Raw genomic sequence first — 24,527 nt, 5'->3', positions numbered from 1 at the left:
TAAATTCTATCATTTTAATTGACAATTTTCATATAAAACAAAGTCAAATGAATATCAAAAAACACTTTTATTTCAACATTTTTCACGTGAAAAATTATACTAATCAAACACAATAATTTACAATTCTCAGGAAAATAATTTTAGGCAATTCAATTCCCTGAAATTCGTTTTTCACCTAATTCAATTTCATCTTTGCAATCAAATGGGTCCTAATTGTAGTATGAAACCTGAGAATCGAACCGAATCGAATCGAATCGAACTGAATGGAAGCGAACCCGAACGATTTCATAATTAAATTTGGATCTGACTATTCTACTTACTAAATACCGAATTATTTTTTTGTCCGATTCGATTTTCGTTAGAATCGAATCGGATCAAACTACGCCCAACCCTACCTATTCGTTAGAGAGTCTTTCAAACTCAATTTTTTTCCAAATTTATTTTTAATCACAAATTCTTCCAATAAAATAATTTATTTATATATTTTTTGCAAATTCTATTTTCAAAAAAGGGAATTGATGTTTGTACATCCGAGTTGTGAACTCGAATGACAGCCCACTCACATGTGGAAGGCTAGCAATTTTTTAACTAAGCGCGAACCCCTTCACATGTGACGGGACTGTACATGTAACGCAGTACTCGAAAAAATTTACGAGAAACTTCCCCTTACACTTTAACATAAAGAGTAAGGGACAAAGCAGACATGCATGGCCATGGTTGACCATACTCATTAATTATTATCTTGTTAAAGTGTAGTTTAAGAATCTCTACTACTAGGCGCATTCTAGCAACTGGCCTGCTATTCCCCAGTTAAATTAACCACATCTATTATTTCTATACCTCACTTTTATTTTTGTATATAAATTACACATCTTCTCCGCACCTTTGACCCCAGTTGTATCTTTATTCTCAATATTTCACTAATTAGAGTAATATATTCTTACTAACTGCTTAGTTAAATTTCTCTTTTGGATGGGACCTAAGTACATGTATCCTTTCCGATCAATCAATTTTTAAATGTTGGAATAAATCCTAAAGAGATACTGCCTCCTCGTAAATTTATATTGAATTGAGAACTTTTGCCTTAATTTTTATCCAATTTTCCTTAGGGAGTCATCCATTTTTCAATAATTGGGGTATATTGCTGATTGATATTACATACCAATTACCATCATTTAGTTATCAAAAATTCGTTGTCGATAGTGGGTCACATATACACGAGTGCCCCCTTTTTTGTTACTATTTTAGTAGTGAGTTGAATGGAAATTCTGTGCTACCACGGACCGTGCACCAAAATTGAAACGTTGAGATGAATTGAGTAAAAAGTTTAGGAAGGGACCGATTTGCTATAAATGCTAAAAATTGAGGACTAACTACAATTTTCCCTATTTTTTTTTATTTTTCACTGGCGCATCATAAAAAGCATAGATGCCTATCACACGCACTTCTTTCCTGTTTCAGAAGTCTGAACTGAACAAACATAAAACACAGAGGGTTGGCTTCCTTTTAACCACCTTTCTCTCTCTATAAATCTTTCTCTCTCTATATGTATAGATTATAAGGCATCTATAGGTAGCATAGGTCCTGTGACTGCAGTAGTGGGAGAAAAAAACAAATACCCATCTTTTAATGCTGCTGAATGGTTGGGTCTCTTTCATCAATTCTAAAAAGCAAAAGAAATGCAAAATAGTGACTTTTCTAGTTTTTTTTATCAATTTTTTCATTTTATTCTTGTGTTATTGGTATTGATATTGATATTTTGTTTTGTTTGCTTATGCTTAACCTTCCCCACACAGATAATGAGATAATGATGCAGTGTACCGAACCTTCACAAGGCATAGCAGAGAGAGAGAGGCACATAATGAGGCACATAACTTTTATCCTACATTTTGATAATCGATTCCAGTTGGATTTGTGGTGAAACCAACTGGGTTTCTTTAATCCTGTTCCTCCTCATGATTATTTCTCTTTGATAAAGTTTTTATTTTGGTTGCTTCTTTTGTTCTTTAAAAAAAAGAAGAAAAAAATCTCTTGCTCCGGAAGGGCTCTCTGTGAAAACGCAATTTAGTAAAGAAAGGGCCTGTATTTACTGTCCCATTTTGTTGATTCCATCACGGCTTGCCAAATCGATAACTGGGCTGTTGTTTGTTTGGCATGATTGTCCTTCGTGTAGTTGTTCACCATACCAAGCAAGGTTTTTGATGGGATTGTTATGCCGTCAGCGAGAGAATCACTTTATTCACATGCTGTGTGAAAAATTGGAGCTCTGTTTTTCTGCAGAATTTACTGTTCTACTGAATACCGACAAATTTTGATTCCATGTGTAATTCCTGGAGGAGGCTTGCTTCTTGAGGGCTTTTTTTTTTTTTTAATTGAAATTTTGAGCTTTTGTGCTCGAGAACAGGTAATTTAACTTTGTGTCTCTGTTATGGTGGATTTTTGTTGAAATTCTGCTTGATTTTTGAAGAGCGTGTCTAGGTTTACTTTGAAGCTCTGGAATCTGTTTCTCAAGATTCATAAGTGGATTTTAGTCGAGATGTCTTTAAATTGTAAGCATTCTAGTTCAAATGGCAAGTTATCTTCCTCTTTAAAGCGAAAAAAGGCTTGGGTATCATTACACAAAACAGCAGATGGCAGGAAATGGAAGAGGGTAGTAGTCTTCTTATGGCTTGTGGTTGTTCTGTGTTGGTTATTTTGGGTCTTGAATAGCTCGAATGGTGGTTATTCTGAGCAAAAAGTGGAGACTCCAGTTTCAAGTGAATTTAAAGTTCAAGTCTTGCTGGAATATTGCAATACGAGCAAGGAAGAGCTTCATGCTTTAGATTCTTTACTCACCGAAAGAGATCGGGTACGTTGTCATTGCTTCAGTAATCAGAGCATTGGTCTTAATGACTATGGATTCTCTCTACTTTTGCTTTTAATATAACCAGTTCTGAACTATCTGTTTTTGATGATTACTTATTTTTCTTAACCTCTACTATCAAGAAATTGTTGAAACACTGTGTATGGCTAATGTTTAACATTAAATTTTCTCAAGGTGTTTTCCTTTTAATACGGCCAGTAAGGAAGTTTTTTTTTAATGCTCAAACTAGGAACTGTGAATCAGAATGTTCTGAACAAGCTGAACATGTTTGTTTAAATTGAACTTTGATGATTGAAACTTCTGTGAGAAAAAAAAACTTTATTAGCATTCTTCGCATCGTGTAGCAATTTGAACCAAATTATATTAGTAATAAGTGCAATACACTGCAGAGATTTGATATGTAAAACTGGAAACAGTGTCTTCGCCTTTCAGTCTACATATAGGTGATGGGAAACTATTAATTCTGTTTGAGCTCTATGCTATCTTTAAGTAGGGTGATATAAAATAGAAGTGCCACAATGAGTTTATTAAAACTGGAAACAGTGTCTTAGCCTTTCAGTCTACAAATAGGTGATGGGAAACTATTAATTCTGTTTGAGCTCTATGCTATCTTTAAGTAGGGTGATATAAAATAGAAGTGCCACAATGAGTTTATTGATATAATTAACTAATGAGAATGCTACAATGCCAGGATTAGTTTGATAATAAATTAATGATGATGCTACGATGTCACATTAAGTTTATTGATATAATGATAATGCTGATGAGTTCAATAGTAGTTTTCATAATGATATTCTAAGTCTAGTCTTGATGATGGATTGTTTTTTAAACATGGGGATATATTTCTGATGTAGAACACTTAACAAATAGAAATTTTTTTAAGAACTAAAAATATTGCAAAAAGTAAGTGAACTCCCTCACTCATTTTTACTGAAAATAAAAATAAAAATAAAAATATGAGATTGGCGCAATCGTTTCAAAAATATTGCTTTGGCAAATACCAATCTTCAAAACTTCTCTTCTACCATTCTAGTATCATAAAATCTTTCATCTGATAAGGAATCTACGATACCTCAAGTTGATGAAGCAATATAATGATCCTCATAGCCTGACAAGAAAATGAATGAGATGGTTTCAGGATACTGATAAGAGCTATTGTGAAGTAGTTTATTAATCACCTGGCCTTGCATATTCTCTCTTCTGAAATTATTTTATCATTTTGTATATATTAAACTAGATTGTATACAAATTTTTGTCTTTAGCCTTTCGCATCTTATTTCTGCCAAATATTCATTTTCTGTTGTCATGATTGACTCCACTGACAGAAAATCTCTCTATGCCACTTACAACTATTTCTTGCTATACGTTGGATTGCTTGACCACACTGAAGGAAGTTCTTCAATGTGCCACTGCTCCTATGTGTCAGTTCTTTTATTTGGGGAACTTATTCTTGCTATCTCCATCTTGCAGTTTGCTTCTTTGGCATGCTGCAGAGAATCTGGTTATGAAGTGCCTACAAGTTGTAACATCACATGTGGTCTCAAGATCGAAGGTTCAAAGAACCAGATGGAGAACTGGCATAAGTTGGTAGATGAAAATGTAGAATTCAATGCCCATTGCCCAACTATAGATGAGAGCATTTCAACATATGTCGGCCTACCATTTATAAAAGACAAGACTGTGTCAGTCATTGCGCAGTTGGGGTTTTTATCAATCTCATCTAATCATATCTTTTGCAAAAAGGTGGGATCTTTTCCAATAATCAATTAATCTTAGTCTATAGATGTATATGGCATTTGTAAGGATCATCTTTTCCTAGTTGGCCAATTGAGAAAATGTTTAACAAGACAACTAGATATTTCCTTTTTTGCTGCATGCTATGAATAATGCCCATTCAGCAACTGACTGCTAGAATTCTTAAATTAATTTCAATTGCTTGGATATAATGATGGGAGGAGCTTTTTCTTCATGTATCAATCCCTTTGGAAAAACTTCATCTTCTCAACTAGGTTCAAATGATTTAACAACCCAAATGTTGATCGGATTGTTCTTTGTTCGTCATATTATCAATGTTAATCATCTACTACTAAAACTTCTGAGCTAGATAGTGCATGTGGGGGCGGATTCTTATCATACGCAATCTATTCCCCCTCTAACTGCATTTACTTACTCGATTTATTTAATGAGCTGAGTAATTGTTTTCAAAATAATTTGAAAAGGATATAGAAAATTTACTTGGATCCTGGCTTTGTCTTCCTTCAGAATGAATTGCAAATGACAGAACTTCATAATCATGCCACTTTTTGTCTCGCAAAATTATGCTTGTGGATCCTTGTTGGAGTTGTTGTAAGCTTCAACATACCTAAATTACACGAAAAGTTTTCGAGTCAAAAGCATGAAATGATCTGGGAAACACAATGTGCTCAGCAAACTCAGCTGCTACAGCAGGCTCAAAGTTTCTCCAGAAGTACTGGGAAGTGGAGGAAAATCTTTTTGGTTGTTTTTGTCTTTGCCGGTGTTTTTTTTTCCATATGGTTATATCAGTACTTGAGTGAAGATATATTCTTGAGAAGGAAAGAAATGCTGGATAGTATGTGTGACGAACGTGCTCGGATGCTCCAGGACCAATTTAATGTAAGCATGAACCATGTTCATGCATTGGCCCTTCTTGTTTCCACATTTCACCACGGAAAGCAGCCTTCAGCTATAGATCAGGTAACAGTGCAATATTTTAATCACCTTTTACCTTTCTTTTATACCATGATCCTTGAGTCTACACTTGCCAAAAAATGGAAGTAAAAACCAGTTCAAATAAAACTTGCATGCACTAAGTTGATTGATCTATGAACTTATTGTTGTCATAAGGTAAGCCTGGCCAATCTTTTGGATTCTGCAGAAAACTTTTGAAGACTATACTGAGAGAACAGCTTTTGAGAGACCACTCACTAGTGGTGTTGCTTATGCTTTAAGAGTTCGTCACTCGGAGAGGGAGGAATTTGAGCAGCAGCAGGGATGGGCAATTAAGAAAATGGAAACCGAGGATCAAACTTTAGCTCAAGATTGTAGCCTAGAGAACTTTAGCACTTCACCAGTCCAAGAAGAATATGCACCTGTCATTTTCTCCCAGAAAACTGTATCTCATATTGTTTCTATTGATATGATGTCTGGAAAGGTTTGCTACATGCTCTATATCTTTCTTTTACCTATAGTTAACTTCTGATTACTAGTTTACAGAGTTCATGTTCTCCTTTAAATGTGTTAGCACCATGACTAATACAAGTACTAGCCTTTAACATGAGGCTGCAAGGAAGTGAAATAAATAATTCTTAAAGAAATGTTTATTCATATTCTTCTGTGCATCTGTTAGTGATTTTGACTAGTGCAAGCAAATAAAAATAAAAAAATAAAAAATAAAAATTAGAGAGAGAGAGAGAGAAACGACATTTAGCCTGACTCTGCGAGGGTACAGAATTAATTATACTTACTTAAAGGAAATTTGATGCATCTTAAGATAAGAGGTTTCACCTGAATTCTAGGAGAATAATTGTGCGTGTTAAGCTTAAATTTTTACGGGTAAATTATAACTTAATTGTTGTCAGCAAACCCTGAAGCTGGTTCCAGTACAATGGTGAAGTTTTATGCTTAGCTAGTGCATGGTAGACCTTAGAATTGTGATACATTTTTTAAAGTGGTTTATGTGGAATTACATGGAACCTTATGTGGTAATCTACAAGTGAAATTGGATTATGTGTTTTAGTCCAGCACGATTTCTATCTAAAACTTGTTCATATTCATTTTAAGTCTTATAATTGTTCTCACTTAGGATGACCGAGAGAACATCTTGCGAGCTAGAGCTTCTGGAAAGGGAGTACTAACATCTCCTTTCAAGCTATTGAAATCCAATCATCTGGGTGTTGTACTTACTTTTGCTGTATACAACACTCATCTTCCTCCTGATGCTATGCCTGAGCAACGCATCAATGCTACTGTGGGGTAAAGAAATACTCAGTTTTTGTTATAATATGGAGTGAATTATAGTTCTTCATTATTTTCTTTGTATGTGATGCTTCTGGAATGTTCATTTTTCTTTTGTTTCTGTGATGTTTGCTGCTTCATAAAAGGTATCTAGGTGCTTCTTATGATGTTCCATCACTAGTTGCAAAGCTTCTACATCAGCTTGCTAGCAAACAGACTATTGTTGTAAATGTTTATGATACAACTAACAAGTTGGCACCAATTAAGATGTATGGAACTGATGCGGTCGACACAGGGTTACTGCATATTAGTAACCTTGATTTTGGAGATCCAACTAGGAAGCATGAGATGCATTGCAGGTTAGACATTTGTTGTGTTTGAAGTTTACATAGATGCAAACTGAGAAATCTAACATTTATCTAAGTTTATTTTAGCAAATCACGTGCTTCCGAATAAATTTAATTTTTGTTTTGGTCACAGGTTCAAACAGAAACCTCCTCCACCCTGGCAAGCGATAACAGCATCTACTGGAGTACTGGTTATCACTTTACTTCTTGGTCATATCTTCCATGCTGCCAACAATCGTATAGCCAAAGGGGAACGTGGCTATCGAGAGATGATGACGCTCAAACACCGTGCAGAGATTGCTGATGTAGCAAAATCTCAGGTTCATTTTCGATCACATGCACGATGCATTTAAATTTACATGTCATGAAACTGAAAGTTCTCGATTGAATCGCTTTTATTGAGTTATTCAGACGGTGTTGATCATTTATTGTCTTCGTTTGATCTTTGGTGCTTTTACCATCTTTCTTAACATATTATTTTCTTTCTGTAGTTCCTGGCGACAGTTTCACATGAAATCAGGACTCCAATGAATGGAGTTTTAGGTAATATTGGAATTTTAATATCCATGCGCTTGCCACAATGGGGACCTGCAGGTGGGGGAGGTTTTGTATTTTCTGCTACTGTCATCAAAGTAACCAAAAATTACAATGCAATACAGGTATGCTACAAATGCTTATGGATACGACTCTGAATGCCAGCCAACTAGACTATGCACAGACTGCTCATGCTTGCGGAAAAGATCTAATATCGTTAATCAACAAGGTTTTGGATCAGGCCAAGATTGAATCAGGCAGGCTTGAGTTAGAGGCAGTCCCTTTTGATCTGCGAACTGTTCTTGACAAGGTCCTCTCACATTTTTCCATGAAATCTCAGGAACAGGGATTAGAGGTAGAAAGCCAAATTCCTTTCACCTCTCCTCTTGTTCATGCTTTCTGCTGCCGTCTTCATAATTATGACTGTACTGACATTATTTCTTGTTTTGTTTTGTTTTATTTTTTTATTTTTTTCCATTTGGGGGAGAGAAGTTGGCTGTTTATGTATCTGATCAGGTGCCAGAAGTGGTCGTTGGAGATCAGGAACGGTTCGGGCAGATAATTACTAATCTTGTCGGGAATTCTATTAAGGTTGGTCTAGAACCTGCACTTTGTTTATTTGGTATATTCCCCAAATACTTGGCTTTGTAAGAAATTGATGGGCCCAAGAGGTGTGTACCCATGTGTCACTGCTTGCAATTTCATGTTATTAAAGAGGTAACCTCTCTCTCTTGAGTGCCTAGTCGAACCCTAGAATTACATATAAATCCAGATGCAGCTTCGTCGTCTTATTTCAAAACCCTCAATATCGACTCCAAAGAAAATAAGTGAGAGAGAAAAGTCTTTGGATGTAAATAGGTCCTCGACAATGGTATGGAACATCTGGTTGTGCTTCCCATAAAACTATTTGTGTTTACAATGAAATGTTTTACTTGTTTGTAGTAGAGGTTATAATCCTTCATTCTGGTTTCTAATAAGAGATGGGCCAAATTTAACTAATTGCTTTCAGCTCAGTGGGATCACTTGCTTCCCTGAAATCTTTCTTCTATCTCAACTCCTTCATAATCAGAATAATTATTGCTACCTCCACACCATGTAAAATTTTTTGTCATGTTAATTTAGTTTCACTTTGCAGCTAAGTTCTTATAATCTTAAAAAACTCAATAAAAATAGTAAGAATGAAAAAAATGACAAAAATGGGTATCACACATCAGTATGGTGCTAAAAATTCTGTAAGTATGTAAAAGAAGTTGAGAAAATAATTGTTTTTGATTGATAATTGAATTAGACAATGATCCTCTTTAAATAGAGGAGAATTACAATAATTAGAGGAAATTTAGTCCCTACAAATCAGCAACTAATCCCATAGAATAAGGGATTTGTATTTAACATAAATAAAACCTGATTCTACTCCTAAAATACCACAATCAAATCAGTAATTTATAAACAGCTAATATACAACATATTTCAACACTCCCCCTCAAGCTGGTGAATAAATGTTAATCATTCCCAACTTGATTGTGAAATCTTCAAAACTTGGTCTTGATAATCCTTTAGTAAGGATATCAACTACTTGTTGAGATGTCGGGACATAGATCATGCAAATGACTCCCCTTTCAATCTTCTCTTCGATGAAGTGTCTATCAACTTCTACATGCTTTGTACGATCATGATGAACTGGATTATGTGCAATACTTATTGCAGCTTGGTTGTCACAGTAGAGCTTCATAGGAACAAAATCTGACAATTTTAACTCTCCTAGAAGCCGATTGATCCATATTAGCTCACATGTTCCTTGGGCTAATGCATGGAATTCAGCCTTAACACTGCTCCGAGCTACTACGTTTTGTTTCTTACTCCTCCAGGTTACCAAATTTCCCCAAACCATAGTGCAATAACCAGATGTTGATCTGCGATCTTCAACCGAACCTGCCCAGTCTCCATCTGTAAAAGCTTCAACACTACGTGGTTTATTTTTCCCAAAAAATAAACCTTTCCCAGGTGTCATCTTCAAGTACCTCAAGATCCTGTAAACTGCTTCAAGATGAACTTCAGATGGAGAGTGCATGAATTGACTAACAACACTTACAGCAAATGCAATATCAGGTCTAGTATGTGAGAGGTAGATTAGTTTCCCCACTAATCTTTGATACCGACCTCGATCAACTGATTCTCCGACATCTTCAATTTTTTTTCTTCCCATTTACTTTAATGGGTGTCTCTGCAGGCTTGCTTCCCAACATTCCTATATCTTTGAGAAGATCTAATGTATATGTTCGTTGAGATATGGAAATTTTGCTTCCCAACATTCCTATATCTTTGAGAAGATCTAATGTATATGTTCGTTGAGATATGGAAATTCCTTGCTTAGTTCGGGCCACCTCCATGCCTAGAAAATATCTCATTTGTCCTAGGCTTTTTACTTCAAATTCCTTTGCTAGAAACTTCTTCAATCTCTCTTGTTCTGCATAATCATCTCCAGCTTGCTTCCCAACATTCCTATATCTTTGAGAAGATCTAATGTATATGTTCGTTGAGATATGGAAATTTTGCTTCCCAACATTTCTATATCTTTGAGAAGATCTAATGTATATGTTCGTTGAGATATGGAAATTCCTCGCTTAGTTCGGGCCACCTCCATGCCTAGAAAATATCTCATTTGTCCTAGGTTTTTTACTTCAAATTCCTTTGCTAGAAACTTCTTCAATCTCTCTTGTTCTGCATAATCATCTCTTGTTAGAATGATGTCATCAACATAGACTATTAAAATAGTGACCTTTCCATCCGAGGTATGTTTGTAGAAGAGAGTGTGATCCGCTTGTCCTTGAGTGTATCTATTACTTTTAATCGACATTGTGAATCGTTCAAACCAGGCTCTTGGTGACTGCTTCAGACCATAAAGGGACTTTTTCAACCTACATGTTTTGTTTCCTCCATAACCTTCTTCAAAGCCTGGTGCTAGGTCCATGAATACCTCTTCCTCTAAGACTCCATTAAGGAATGCATTTTTTACATCCATCTGATGAAGAGGCCAGTCAAGATTACTTGCAAGAGATAGAAGAATTCTGATGGAGTTGAGCTTTGCCACTGGTGTAAAAGTTTCTGTATAGTCTACTCTATGAGTTTGAGTAAAATCTTTTGCAACCAATCTTGCCTTATGTCTTTCAACTGTCCCATCTGAATTGTATTTTATGGTAAAGACCCACTTACAGCCCACTGGACTCTTCTCTTTTGGTAGTTCTACCACTTCCCAAATTTCATTTTTTTTGTAAGGCCTGCATTTCTTCAAGGACAGCTTTTTTCCACTCGGGTACTTGGAGAGCTTCATGAATATCTCTTGGCAACTTGATAGCTGATATTTTTTCTGTGAGGGCTCGAAAACTCGAGGACAGATGACCATAAGATATAAATTTTGCTAAAGGATGTTGAGTGCATGTTCTAGTACCTTTCCAAAGAGCAATAGGCGAGTCCAAGTCATGTGTCTCTACATCAAATGACTGAGTGTTTACCTCTGGTTCAGATTCTTGATAGTGATCTTGGGGTGCAATGGCCTGTACATTATGAGGTATAGTTGCTCTTCGAGTGTAAACACGCAACTCATATTTCTTTTGCTCAAGTGAATCTCTCCTTATTTCCAAATTATTAGGTTGAGGTCTAATAGGACTAGGTACAGATTGAATGGGAAGTGGTTGATTGGATTCGGCAGAATCGACAGGCTGGATAGGTATAGGAAGTATCAAATTTGGCTCCGTGAAACTTGACTTAGTGAACTCGGTGGATTGTAAATTAGAAGGCAGTGAAGTTGTCATATCCCAAAGTTGCTCTTTATTCGTATTCTCCCCTGAAGGGCAGGTTTGGGATAGTAGGATTGGTCCTCAAAGAATGTTACATCAAAAGACACATATTTTTTTTTTTTTTTTTGAGGATTATAACACTTGTACCCCTTTTGGGTTGGAGAGTAGCCAATAAAAATATACTTAGTGGCCCTGGGATTGAGTTTGTTGTTGGTGGGGCTTGTGTTATGCACAAATGTTGAACACCCAAAAGTGCATAGATGAAGAGAAGTGAGGAAACGTGTGTGGGGATAAGTTTTTCGGAGAATTTGGATAGGAGTTTGGTAGTTAAGGACACGGGAAGGGAGCCGATTTGTCAAGTATGAAGCTGTGAGAACTGCTTCACCCCAAAATTGTTTGGGAACAGAATTAGTAAACATAATGGCTCGAGATATTTCTAAGAGGTGACGATTTTTTCTTTCGGCGATACCATTTTGTTGGGGTGTATTAACGCAAGAGCTTTGGTGAATTATGCCTTTGGTTATGAGATATGGACTTAATGTGGAGTTAAAGTACTTACGACCATTGTCAGTACGAAGGATTTTTATTTTGGTTTGAAATTGGGTTTCAACCATGGCATTTAACTTTCGAAAAACAGTGGTAACATCTGATTTTTCTTTTAAAAGGAATACCCAACACACACGTGTATGATCATCAATAAAAGTGATAAACCATCGGGACCCAGAAATGTTTGTTATCCGTGATGGACCCCAGATGTCGCTATGGATTAATGAAAAAGGTTTAGAATTTTTATATGGTTGGATGGGATAAGAGACACGAGTATGCTTAGCATATTGACAAGTTTCACATGAAAAATCGTCTACATTTTTATTAATAAATAAGGAAGGGAACAATTTCTTTAAATAATGGAAACTAGGATGTCCTAGTCTATTATTCCACAACATAATTTTATTGGAAGCAGAAAATAATTCACTAGCCAAAGCTTGAGTTTGTTTGCACGCTACTTCTGGTTATCCTCAAAGATGTACAGCCCATCATACTCCTTAGCACTGCCAATCATCCTCACCAAAGGTAAAATCCTGAAACTTACAGCCATAAGATGAAAACTGAGCAATACAATTTGAGTCTTTAGTCAATTTGCTAATTGAAAGAAGGTTGCAGGTAATGTTTGGGACATGGAGGACAGAGTGGAGGATTATTTCTTTGGATATTTGAATGGTTCCAGTTCCAACAATTGGTGATAGGGATCCATCGGCAATTTTTATTTTTTGATTGCTGTAGCATGGCTTATAAGCAGAAAATAATGTATGTTGGCTTGTCCTATGGTCTGAAGCTCCTGAATCGATGATCCAAGAACTTTGGTTGGTTGAAATTGTAGATAAAGCATAACAAATATTACCTTTCTGAGCTACAGAGGCAGTGGGATTTGATGGGCTGGAGTTTGTTGCATTGTGTGCAAGAATAGCTTGCAACTGCTCAAGTTGTTCTTTGCTGAAACCAAGGTTTTGTCCAGCACCTGCAATATTCTTATCCTCCTCAAAAGTGGCTAAGAAACCGCGGCCTACTCCTGGCTTTTTATGTGTCCAGCTTTTTCCTGATGGCTTCCAATTTGGTGGTTTATCATGTATCTCCCAACATGTCTCCCGAGTGTGCCCATGAAGTTGACAATGATCACACCGTGGCCTCTCCCCCCTTTTTTGTCTCGGGAAGGTCCATTGTTGTTCAGAAAATTATTTTTTCTGCTTGTAAATAATGCTGATTCAGCATTGGACAGATCCGTTGTGGTGATTGCTTTGGGTCTTCCCATCATTACCCTTTTTCTACCCTCCTTACGTCTAACTTCTGCAAAGGCTTCTTTGACATCAGGTAATGGCTTTGATCCGAGGATTCTACTCCTCACTTCATCCAAATCTTTGTTGAGGCCATATAAAAAATCAAACAACCTCTCTTTGTTTAACATTTGCTTGAATTTCACACTATCTTCACTGCATTTCCAACTATAATCCTGAAACAGATCTAAATCTTGCCATAAAATCAATAGATCATTATAATATTTAGTAACAGAATTATCACCCTTTTTTTTCTCTAATGGCAGATTTGAGTTCGAAGATTTGTGCTAAATTTCCAAGGTCAGAATATGTTTCAGCCACTGCGTCCCATATTTCCTTTGCCGTTTTGTAGTAGAGATAGGTTCAACCGATCGTGGGTTCCATAGAATTGATGAGCCATGCCTTCACCATTGAGTTTGTAGACCTCCATTTCTTGTAATTGGCTGTGTTTTCTTCTGGAGCCTTTGCTTCACCTGTGATGTGATCGAGTCTTCCCTTTCCATCAATAACCAGCATGGCAGATTGGGACCACTCCACGAAATTAGCTCCATTTAATTTCATTGGAGTAATCTGCAGAGAGTGAGAATCGGTTGGGCTATAATGAGTCGCCTGAGCCATCGAGTTTGCCGTGTTGGAGAGACTATCGGAAGCTCCTGCTGGCGCACCACTGCTCATGGCCGGAGTAACCATTAAAGCTGGTTGAGAAGAACCAGCTCTGATACCATAAAAGAAGTTGATAAAATAATTGTTTTTGATTGATAATTGAATTAGACAATGATCCTCTTTAAATAGAGGAGAATTACAATAATTAGAGGAAATTTAGTCCCTACAAATCAGCAACTAATCCCATAGAATAAGGGATTTTGTATTTAACATAAATAAAACCTGATTCTACTCCTAAAATACCTCAATCAAATCAGTAATTTATGAACAGCTAATATACAACATATTTCAACAGTATGTAAGCTTTAATTTCTACTGTACAAAGTTACGCCCTTTCTGTAGTTGTGCTTATAGTTCCCCTTTGGTACATAATGAAGGTGATTTCTATTCTTAGTCTTCTTACTTTTGCAACAGTAGGTCTCCAGGCAAAGAAAATGCCCCCCAAATAGCACGTGTTCACTTTTTTTTGTCAATGGACAACCAGTGCCCTGTGAATGGTTGTCCGTGTATGTAGGTGGGCATGCACATTCTCTAGGGATGTTTATGCTTATCTGTTGTTTATGTGCATTAATCCAAGAGGGCATTGTATATATGCACGTGACTACTTGTACTACATAAAAGGGCATAATTTGTCATATGGTGGGCATGCCTTCGACACCGAGCCTATAGAACAGATTGTGTTCAAGTAAGGTTGTGACCATGAACAACTGGTGCGCTGTGAATGGTTGTCTGTATGTGTGGGTGTGCGTGCACGCATGTGTACTTGCACATTTTCTAGGTTGGTTTAATACATCTCTGTTGTTTCTGTGCATTTATTAAAGAGGGCTTTGTATGTAGACACATTACTAATCGTACAACATAACAGGGGCATAAAATTGTCATATAGTGGCCATGCTCTTTACACTTTTATGTGGTTTCAGATGTTGGGAAATTAATCATCTTCTGTTTATAATGCAGTTCACACAAGACAAGGGGCACATATTTGTCTCTGTGCATTTAGCAAATGAAATTATGCTTCCACTTGACGTGAACGATGAAGTTCTAAGACAAAGCTTAACCTTTGTTCAAGTTGGATCAAATGCTTCTTGTAACACATTGAGTGGGTTTCGGGTAGTTGATAGATGGAGAAGTTGGGAAAACTTTAAAAAGTTCAGCAGGATACAAGAGGAAACTGAAAAAATAAAATTGTTAGTGACTGTTGAAGATACTGGTGCGGGAATTCCTCTGAAAGCACAAGACAGGATTTTTACTCCTTTTACGCAGGCTGACAGTTCAACATCACGGAAATATGGTGGAACGGGAATAGGACTGAGCATCAGCAAGCGTTTAGTGGAGCTTATGGGTGGAGAAATTGGCTTCGTGAGTGAACTTAATATTGGCAGTACCTTCTCGTTTACTGTGAACTTCACAAAAGCAGAAGCGAATTGTTTGGGTACAATGCAGCAGCAATATGATCCTGCTGTTCCAGAATTGCGAGGACTAAAAGCATTGGTCATTGATGAAAGAAGAGTCAGAGCAGAGGTCACAAGATACCATCTTCAGAGACTGGGAATATCTGTCGATATAACTTCAAGCATGAAATCTGTTTACTCTCATCTTTCCTTCTATACCAAGACAAGGTAAACTCATTTCCATAACATGCCATGTAGGATGCACAAAAACAACAAACTACTTCTTGTTCTTAATAAAGTCTTGTAGGACATATACATGTGTAACTGTTGCCTTGTGGGTTATATGTCTTGCCCTATTGAATTTATTTGCATAAATTCATAAATTCAGAAGATTTTCAATTACATCCTTTTAATCAAGAAGGAAATTACGAAGTTGATGATATGATTATCATTTTTTATATATGAAATATGGAAATTAATGTAACTCGCTTTTCCCTGCAAATGACTAGAATTTTACAGAGCCTTAGCAGGCAGAGGTTCCATAGTTGTGTTTAAGTAGATATTATTGTCTCTGCTACCCTAATTATGTTCAACTTGTCGTAATGATGAGGCTGCACTTCGGTAAGATGTGTGCCATCATTCTTGCAAAATCCAGAAAGAAAAGCATAACTTTATGACTCGCTTAGATTGTTGAAGAGTTGGCACCATGGTATTGTGCTTCGACCTTGTTTTTGCTAATGGCTTTTAGTTATTCTTTCTACAGTTTGTCAGAGCATTTAGCTATGGTTCTTGTTGAACAAGACTGTTGGGATAAAGATATTTATTTTCCGGTCCATAACCTGCTAAAGACGATCAAACAAAATGGCTCCAAAAGTAACTCTGGGATCCCTCTGAAAGTATTCTTATTATCAACCCGCATAAGCTCTAGACAATGGAAAGAGATGAAGTTGGACAGGTTAGTGGATAACGTGATAACAAAGCCTCTATGGTTAAGTGCATTGGCATTCACCTTCCAAGAAGCTACTAAATTTGGAAAGACAAGGCATAATACAAGTGCTAAACCATCAACGATAAGAACTCTACTCAAAGACAAACAAATTCTGGTGGTGGATGATAATGCTGTGAACAGAAGAGTGGCAGAAGGTGCTTTCAGAAAGTATGGAGCAGTTGTTACCTGTGTGGAGGGGGGAAGGCTAGCTGTTGGGTTGCTTAAGCCTCCCCACAAGTTTGATGCTTGTTTTATGGATCTCCAAATGCCTGGAATGGATGGGTAATAAGCTATCCTACATCTTAGCCATCATGTTCTTAATAATTCATAATTTAAATACTGTGCAATATACTCATGAACCAAAGGATGATTTTGAAACTGAAAATTGTAGATAGTCGTACATCTTGTATGGGTCTTGAGTTTAGAACCCTGGCATGAGTTAATATTGTGAAGCACTTAAACTATAGGTGCCAAAATTGAAGAAATGTCTTTAAACAGTGCTTTTTTATCGACTAGACTGTGCTTCATTTGTTTCAGCTGAAACCAGTTTTGAATTTGATCTTGGGTATAGGATGATTGTGCTTTTGAATCTGTATGCTCCTACTACTTTCCTGACCAACCTGGTTGAGAATTGTTCCTATTGGTTTCATCTTTTTAGGAAAAAATGGTAACATTTAATATTATTGATCTTTGTCTTGCAGGTTCGAAGCTACTCGACAGATCCGTAGTCTTGAGTGTGAATATAATGAAAAAATTGATTCTGGTGAAGTATCAGCTGATATGTCTGAAAATTTGGCTCATTGGCACACACCTATATTAGCCATGACAGCAGATGTGATTCAAGCATCAAATGAAGAATTCATGAATTGTGGAATGGATGATTATGTATCTAAACCATTTGATGAAGGGCAGGTTTATTCTGCTGTTGCACGCTTCTTCGGGACTGTGATTTAGATTTGCAGATTTGGCTTATGATGGAACGCCTAGGTTTCATGTTAATTGCTGACCTATTAAGGGCCTAGGCAGTTGAGGCATCTGGCTGCCACTGGTGACTTCCCTCTCTACTAGCCGACTCTGCCATGGCTCATCAGAATCGAATCCTTGCTCATTTCACGTGGTAATTTTCGACTCTTTCTTTGAGGCTTTGAAATTTCTTGTGCATCAAGCATTCTCAAGTGTTTTTTCTCTCTCTGTTTGAACTTCCAGTGCACATTGTCTAACAACATTCTGATGGTAGGGGTTTCTTTTCTTTTTTCTTTTTAAGTTAAAACCATACGAGGTGGCATATTTTGTTAATAACTTAAGTAAAAGAGTAAAAACTTAGGAGGGGGCTAGGCTAACCTCTAGATAAGAGATAAAAAGTATGACTTACCCCTGATTAAAGACTACAAGAAGACAAAGACAAAGCAAAAATGATATCTTGTTTGACTTCATCCCACCCTGGGATTTCACGTGTCTCGTAATATACTTGTAAGAGTCTTCATCTGAATCAAGTTGAGTTTTAACTACTTGATAAACAACTCAAAAAACATTTAGGTCATGGTTTCTCTATTTTGTTTCCGCGAAAAATTAGCAAATTTGTAACAAAATATGATATGTGATATTGATGTTAATCGAATATATCATCATTTCTTTCATTCAACTAGCTTTAAAATAATAAATGTAGAACTGGTTTCTAAAATTTATGACCATCTTTCCCTATATATCATTTCATTGATTAGCCTTCATGTACTTGGTGAGGGTAAGGACTTTAAGATTGAATAGCTCAATAGGAAATTATATGCTTGCCACATGGGTAATTAGAATTCTCTCCTTCCAAAATGAAAAACTGTGTTCTGTGCTTTGAAATATTACATGTAATACTCCAGTCAATGAAGTCATCTTCTGTAGTCACATACTCGTATATTTTGAACATGGTTATGGATGCAGTGATCGTTATTATTTATAATATTTCCAGGTTGACTACCATGACAGATTAACATAATGCATGGGGCACTATAGGAGTGCAGTGAGGGATAGTATGATCAAGTCCACAGAAATAAAACAGGAGGAATATCTGCCGACTTCATATGGTCTATCCCAGTTTTCGTGTTATATTTATTGTACAGCGCTACTTTGTGGAAGAAGCACGTAAAACATAAAATACAATTATCAGAGCATATACTAGTAATTAGCTTTCATCTTCTTGAGGTTAGGTTGGCAATTGTATCGATTAGAAAATTGTTCTTTAGCATCATATAGTGTCGAAGTTGTAAAATGTAGTTATAGTGACAGAAATAATACTGAGATTCATGCTCATATTAGTAAGGCCTCGTACAATCTATGGCATCAGGTCATTATAAGATGTTTTGAAATTTTGTTCTTTTCAGTAATTATTTGCAGCTGAGGTTGTGTGAACAAAATATGATATGTGATATTGATGTTAATCGAATATATCATCATTTCTTTCATTCAACTAGCTTTAAAATAATAAATGTAGAACTGGTTTCTAAAATTTATGACCATCTTTCCCTATATATCATTTCATTGATTAGCCTTCATGTACTTGGTGAGGGTAAGGACTTTAAGATTGAATAGCTCAATAGGAAATTATATGCTTGCCACATGGGTAATTAGAATTCTCTCCTTCCAAAATGAAAAACTGTGTCCTGTGCTTTGAAATATTACATGTAATACTCCAGTCAATGAAGTCATCTTCTGTAGTCACATACTCGTATATTTTGAACATGGTTATGGATGCAGTGATCGTTATTATTTATAATATTTCCAGGTTGACTACCATGACAGATTAACATAATGCATGGGGCACTATAGGAGTGCAGTGAGGGATAGTATGATCAAGTCCACAGAAATAAAACAGGAGGAATATCTGCCGACTTCATATGGTCTATCCCAGTTTTCGTGTTATATTTATTGTACAGCGCTACTTTGTGGAAGAAGCACGTAAAACATAAAATACAATTATCAGAGCATATACTAGTAATTAGCTTTCATCTTCTTGAGGTTAGGTTGGCAATTGTATCGATTAGAAAATTGTTCTTTAGCATCATATAGTGTCGAAGTTGTAAAATGTAGTTATAGTGACAGAAATAATACTGAGATTCATGCTCATATTAGTAAGGCCTCGTACAATCTATGGCATCAGGTCATTATAAGATGTTTTGAAATTTTGTTCTTTTCAGTAATTATTTGCAGCTGAGGTTGTGTGTACAGATTTATATCCTATTTTAGGTGGAAATTTAATTGAGATTCTTGGTTCTTTAACTATGTAACATTAACAGATAAAACTTCATTTTGGCCCTGTTTGAGCCGCATTCTGGAAAAAAAAGAAAAAAAAAAGCATTCTTAAATAGTGATTTAACATCATTTTAATCATACATTCTTCAATAAAATAATATTACGTTAATCCAGTTTTTTTTCCCATTCTTTAACCATACATTCTTTATCAATCAACTATTTCAAAATTTATTCTTTCAAAAGGGTAATTGGCGCAAAACGTTCCTATCTTTCACCTTCATTGTGGAAAACGTCTCCATCTTTTATTTTTTTGGCATTTTTGCCCTCAGTGATCGTTATTATTTATAATATTTCCAGGTTGACTACCATGACAGATTAACATAATGCATGGGGCACTATAGGAGTGCAGTGAGGGATAGTATGATCAAGTCCACAGAAATAAAACAGGAGGAATATCTGCCGACTTCATATGGTCTATCCCAGTTTTCGTGTTATATTTATTGTACAGCGCTACTTTGTGGAAGAAGCACGTAAAACATAAAATACAATTATCAGAGCATATACTAGTAATTAGCTTTCATCTTCTTGAGGTTAGGTTGGCAATTGTATCGATTAGAAAATTGTTCTTTAGCATCATATAGTGTCGAAGTTGTAAAATGTAGTTATAGTGACAGAAATAATACTGATTCATGCTCATATTAGTAAGGCCTCGTACAATCTATGGCATCAGGTCATTATAAGATGTTTTGAAATTTTGTTCTTTTCAGTAATTATTTGCAGCTGAGGTTGTGTATACAGATTTATATCCTATTTTAGGTGGAAATTTAATTGAGATTCTTGGTTCTTTAACTATGTAACATTAACAGATAAAACTTCATTTTGGCCCTGTTTGAGCCGCATTCTGGAAAAAAAAGAAAAAAAAAAGCATTCTTAAATAGTAATTTAACATCATTTTAATCACACATTCTTCAATAAAATAATATTACGTTAATCCAATTTTTTTTCCCATTCTTTAACCATACATTCTTCATCAATCAACTATTTCAAAATTTATTCTTTCAAAAGGGTAATTGGCGCAAAACGTTCCTATCTTTCACCTTCATTGTGGAAAACGTCCCCATCTTTTATTTTTTTGGCATTTTTGCCCTTTACGTTCAACATTTAGAACCGGTAGTTGAGTTCGTGGACTCAAGCTCATCAAGAGATTGGAAAGTGCTCTCAAGATTTTTTTTTTTGGGTAAAATGATTTGTGAATAAACAACTGTTGTTTATACAAAATAAAGCAAAGCATTTTGGGGATGGATGGGATCTTGTTTATATGAAAATACGGCATTGATATTGTTGGACGTCTTCCACATGTTTTTAATCATCCTTTTTTATTTTTAGATTTTCTTCGACCTTATTGAGTTACTTTGTATACTTACAGGGTTTCCAATCTTTTTGGTCTAAATCCCAACAAACAATTCATCTGTAGGTTTCTTTTTTGGAAGTTTTTCTATGAAATGGCAGCCAGAAGCTTCATGAAACTCATCCAATAAACTGAAGAATTTTGCTACTGCTCAAAATAACAAAGGTTGAAGTCATCTTTTTCTTAATTACGATTTTACCCCTGTTGACTGTAAAGAAATTGACATCTTTTTCTTAATTAACGGAGGAAATGACGGATGTTGGACGGAAGGACGTTCATCGTAATGAAAGGTTGAAATGAGGAAAAAATGCCAAAAAGTGAAAGGTGAGGACGTTTTCCACAATGAAGCTGAAAGGTAGAGACGTTTTGCGCTAATTACCCCTTTCAAAATGTGGCTCAAACACGTACATATCGTAAAAAATATACAATAAATACTATAGCAATTAATAGTAACAACTTGCAAAGTAATAAGATAAAATTGTAATCATATATAACCACAACATATAAAAAATGAGTAAATGCGAACCTCTATCTTTTCTCCGTCTCCACATTCCTTTTTCCTTTTCAATAATCTTCAAGATATGATTGAGGTTCTCACATGGTATCGTAAAGTACTTTAAAAAGTAGAATGATAAATGATGATTAGTTTAAATTAGTGCTTGTTTAAAAGTGATTTGAAGCGTTTAGAAGCTATAAGTCCTAAGAAATTTGTGAATGATAAGTTTCCATTTGACAGTCCTATTTTTGCTCATTTTGTTTTCTAGAAGAGCTCTCGGAAGAAATTACATTAAGCTTATTTTCTTCAAAGAATAATAGATTTTGATTTTTCAAAAGTCTTGTCAAACGAGTTCTAAAGGTTGAACCCCAACCTTAAGGGCCCCCACCAACCCTGCCCTGAGCCATCGTGGAGGAAGTAAATCGCAGGATGTGCCTCCCAGGAGTCAGGGTGGAGAGCATATGGATAGGCCAAGGCTGTTAACCCATATGGTAACTCTCGCTTGCAACAAAGCCAATTCCACCTTGCGGGGAATCGAACTCTGCACACTGCCCCGTTGAGCCCTATCCGCCCTCCCCTTTACCACTGGGAGATATGCCCTGGAGGCTGTCAAACGAGTTCTAAATATATGTTAAGTTGTGAGTCTTAAAAATGTATTGATAAAAAAATATGTTTGATGTGATTGAAATGATGTTAAAATATGTTAAAAAATACATTTTTTCTAAAGGACGGAGAAACAAGGGCATAATTTAAGTTTTACCATATCCAAAAGAGCAATGGTGACAAGTAGACAAAAACTGAAGTGTGTGAATTCATTCCGGAACTTCCAAACTTTGACGCGGCAGACGCGGAGGCCCAAAAAAATGGCTTGCTTATGTTGCTGTCGAACTCATTCCTGGTCTTTTGAAAATCTCTTCTTCCGAAGACGGGTTTTTTTTCTGCACCGTCAATCTTGAGTGCTGAACGGCCGCTCTATTGGAAGTAACAAACCCAACGCTCTCGCCCACTCATCTTCAGGATTAGTCCTTACTTTTTTCCTTATAACAGAGAAATTTTGATACAAATTTTGAACTTTTTAGTTGGACGAGTGTTTAATTGGATTGTATCCGTGGTGGCACTGCCTATAGATGGAGTAGGCAATAGCTTAAACCCCCCATTTTGATAAGGCGGTTAATTGATTGGTTGAAAATTATATTTATAAAATTTTTTAAAATAGAATTATCACATGCAAACACGATAAATTAATAAAAATTAAAAATATAAAATTCTTTTAAAAACATGTAAATGGCATAAAACTTATCACTTAAATATATCATAAACATTACTTTTTCTCTCTATACATTTCTTTTCTTAACCAAACAAAAGGTCTTTTTGTCTTTTCAAATTCTACTCACCCATCATAATTTTTTAAACCCAACAAGAAATAAAGAGTAATGTTATTTGTAATCGCTCACTATTATAGTCGTCCTACATTGTATACATATGACAGTTAGTGATTTGATGCATAAATGTGGTATTTTTTTGCCTTCTGCATCAAATGACTAATCGTCACATGTATGTCACGTAGGGCGACTACGATAGTGAGTGATTGCATATAATATTATTTGAAAATAAATTGCCTCCATTTGAATTTGATAGATTAGTATGATCTACAAGTTGCTTTCTTTCTTCCAGATCTACAAGTTGCTTTCTTTCTTCCATATCTTTAAAATATATACTACAGAGTACATAGATTATTATTATTGTTTTGCTTTAATCTTATGATAATATCATTTTTAGATGTTTGTTGAAAGTACTTAGAATTTAATAATTCTTCGTCTGTATTCATACTTCTTATTTATATATTAACTTCTTATGAATTTATATAAAATTATAGTATATTTGATCGTCATTTTCATTATTTTGTTAGATTATCTCTCGCAATCAACATTAACTAATTTTGTACATAAATCATTCAAATGCATATTCAATTTTGTTTAAAAAAGTTCCAGTGAGAAAATGATCAAAGAAACGAACAGACCCATATGTCATTGCATTGTAATTTTGTTTGCTGAAACTTCATTTATAATTTTTATTGCATGTTGAAATTTGACATTTTGTATATTTCTCATCAAATTTTGGGACTTAGTTGATTTTACTAGATCATTCATAATTATAATAAAACTCATTGTAAGAAAGTTCAAAATATAGTGGGCTCCATACTTGAAGTTGGCATAAGGCTTCCAAAATATCAAGGCCGGCCCTGGATTGTATCTGTTTATGGAGAAAAGAATATTATGCTTGATATAACCAAGTTTGTTCCCGACGTATACACATACCCGATGACTCAATTTCGTCGGTATGTGTATCAAAATGCTCGGGACATATGTGCTCGGGACATATGTGCTCGGGGTATCCCCCTAAATGCCCGGGCTATTATCCCGAAGAGTCATTCATCAATCATTCGACATATCCTCGGGGTTTTGTCCTCGGGATTATGACCTACGACAGCGCCTCATCCAACGAGAGATTTATTCTGACTAAAAATCCTCAATTCATGTCTCCTATGCCCTGAAGAACTCTATTGGTATCACAGTTATACCTCAATTCAAACTCCTATCTCGCGTAGGACTCATTGGTGTAAGATTGCAAAATCAAGCTATCCTACTACAGGTGCAACACGGAATCCTAATATGAACACACCACCTACCTCTATAAATACAGAACCTTGGGCCATTATTCAGGTACGTTTTCATTGTTCTTCAGCACATAGCCTCACGCATATATTTCCCTTTCTGACTTAAGCATCGGAGGGGCGACGAGAACACACCTCGTTGCCTTTGTTTCAGGTATCGGAAGATCACGTTCGTGCTCTTCATCCGTCATCAAGCTCGGGAAATCTACAGGTACGATTTTTGGTAGCATCAGTAGATAAGCAAGCAAAAATAGAGATGGTTATTGATGGCTGTTTACGATCCAAAGGATAGGAAATGTTAAAGAGGAAAATCTAAAAAAATTGGAGA

General features: G+C 35.8%; 1 protein-coding gene across 2 annotated transcripts; it reads left to right on the top strand.

Moving 5' to 3' along the window:
• The first annotated feature begins 1,465 nt into the window (after positions 1–1,465).
• Positions 1,466–18,752, top strand: LOC111402108 (histidine kinase 2-like). Of its 2 annotated transcripts, XM_023030179.1 has the most exons (15): positions 1,467–1,642; positions 1,797–2,848; positions 4,334–4,606; positions 5,126–5,578; positions 5,760–6,035; positions 6,687–6,856; positions 6,985–7,197; positions 7,319–7,505; positions 7,677–7,728; positions 7,845–8,074; positions 8,212–8,310; positions 14,963–15,624; positions 16,160–16,666; positions 17,086–17,501; positions 18,342–18,752. In XM_023030179.1, exons 2-14 carry the CDS (start codon positions 2,537–2,539, stop codon positions 17,336–17,338), a joined length of 3,687 nt encoding a protein of 1,228 aa, XP_022885947.1. In that variant the 5' UTR covers positions 1,467–1,642; positions 1,797–2,536; the 3' UTR covers positions 17,339–17,501; positions 18,342–18,752. The 2 variants fall into 2 exon arrangements, with proteins under 2 accessions (XP_022885946.1, XP_022885947.1); XM_023030178.1 differs by having other exon boundaries at positions 1,466–2,848.
• Positions 18,753–24,527: the final 5,775 nt, after the last annotated feature.

Source organism: Olea europaea, chromosome 10, assembly GCF_002742605.1.
Source record: "Olea europaea var. sylvestris chromosome 10, O_europaea_v1, whole genome shotgun sequence".
Taxonomy (NCBI): Eukaryota; Viridiplantae; Streptophyta; class Magnoliopsida; order Lamiales; family Oleaceae; genus Olea; species Olea europaea.
This window is presented reverse-complemented; position numbering and strand designations above follow the sequence as displayed.

Excerpts from the sequence above, each read along its gene's own strand:
- LOC111402108 (XM_023030178.1), top strand. The coding sequence starts at position 2,537 with ATGTCTTTAAATTGTAAGCATTCTAGTTCAAATGGCAAGTTATCTTCC. Across the intron at positions 2,849-4,333 it reads TACTCACCGAAAGAGATCGG|TTTGCTTCTTTGGCATGCTG; the intron begins GTACGTTGTCAT and ends TCCATCTTGCAG. Across the intron at positions 8,311-14,962 it reads TTGTCGGGAATTCTATTAAG|TTCACACAAGACAAGGGGCA; the intron begins GTTGGTCTAGAA and ends TTTATAATGCAG.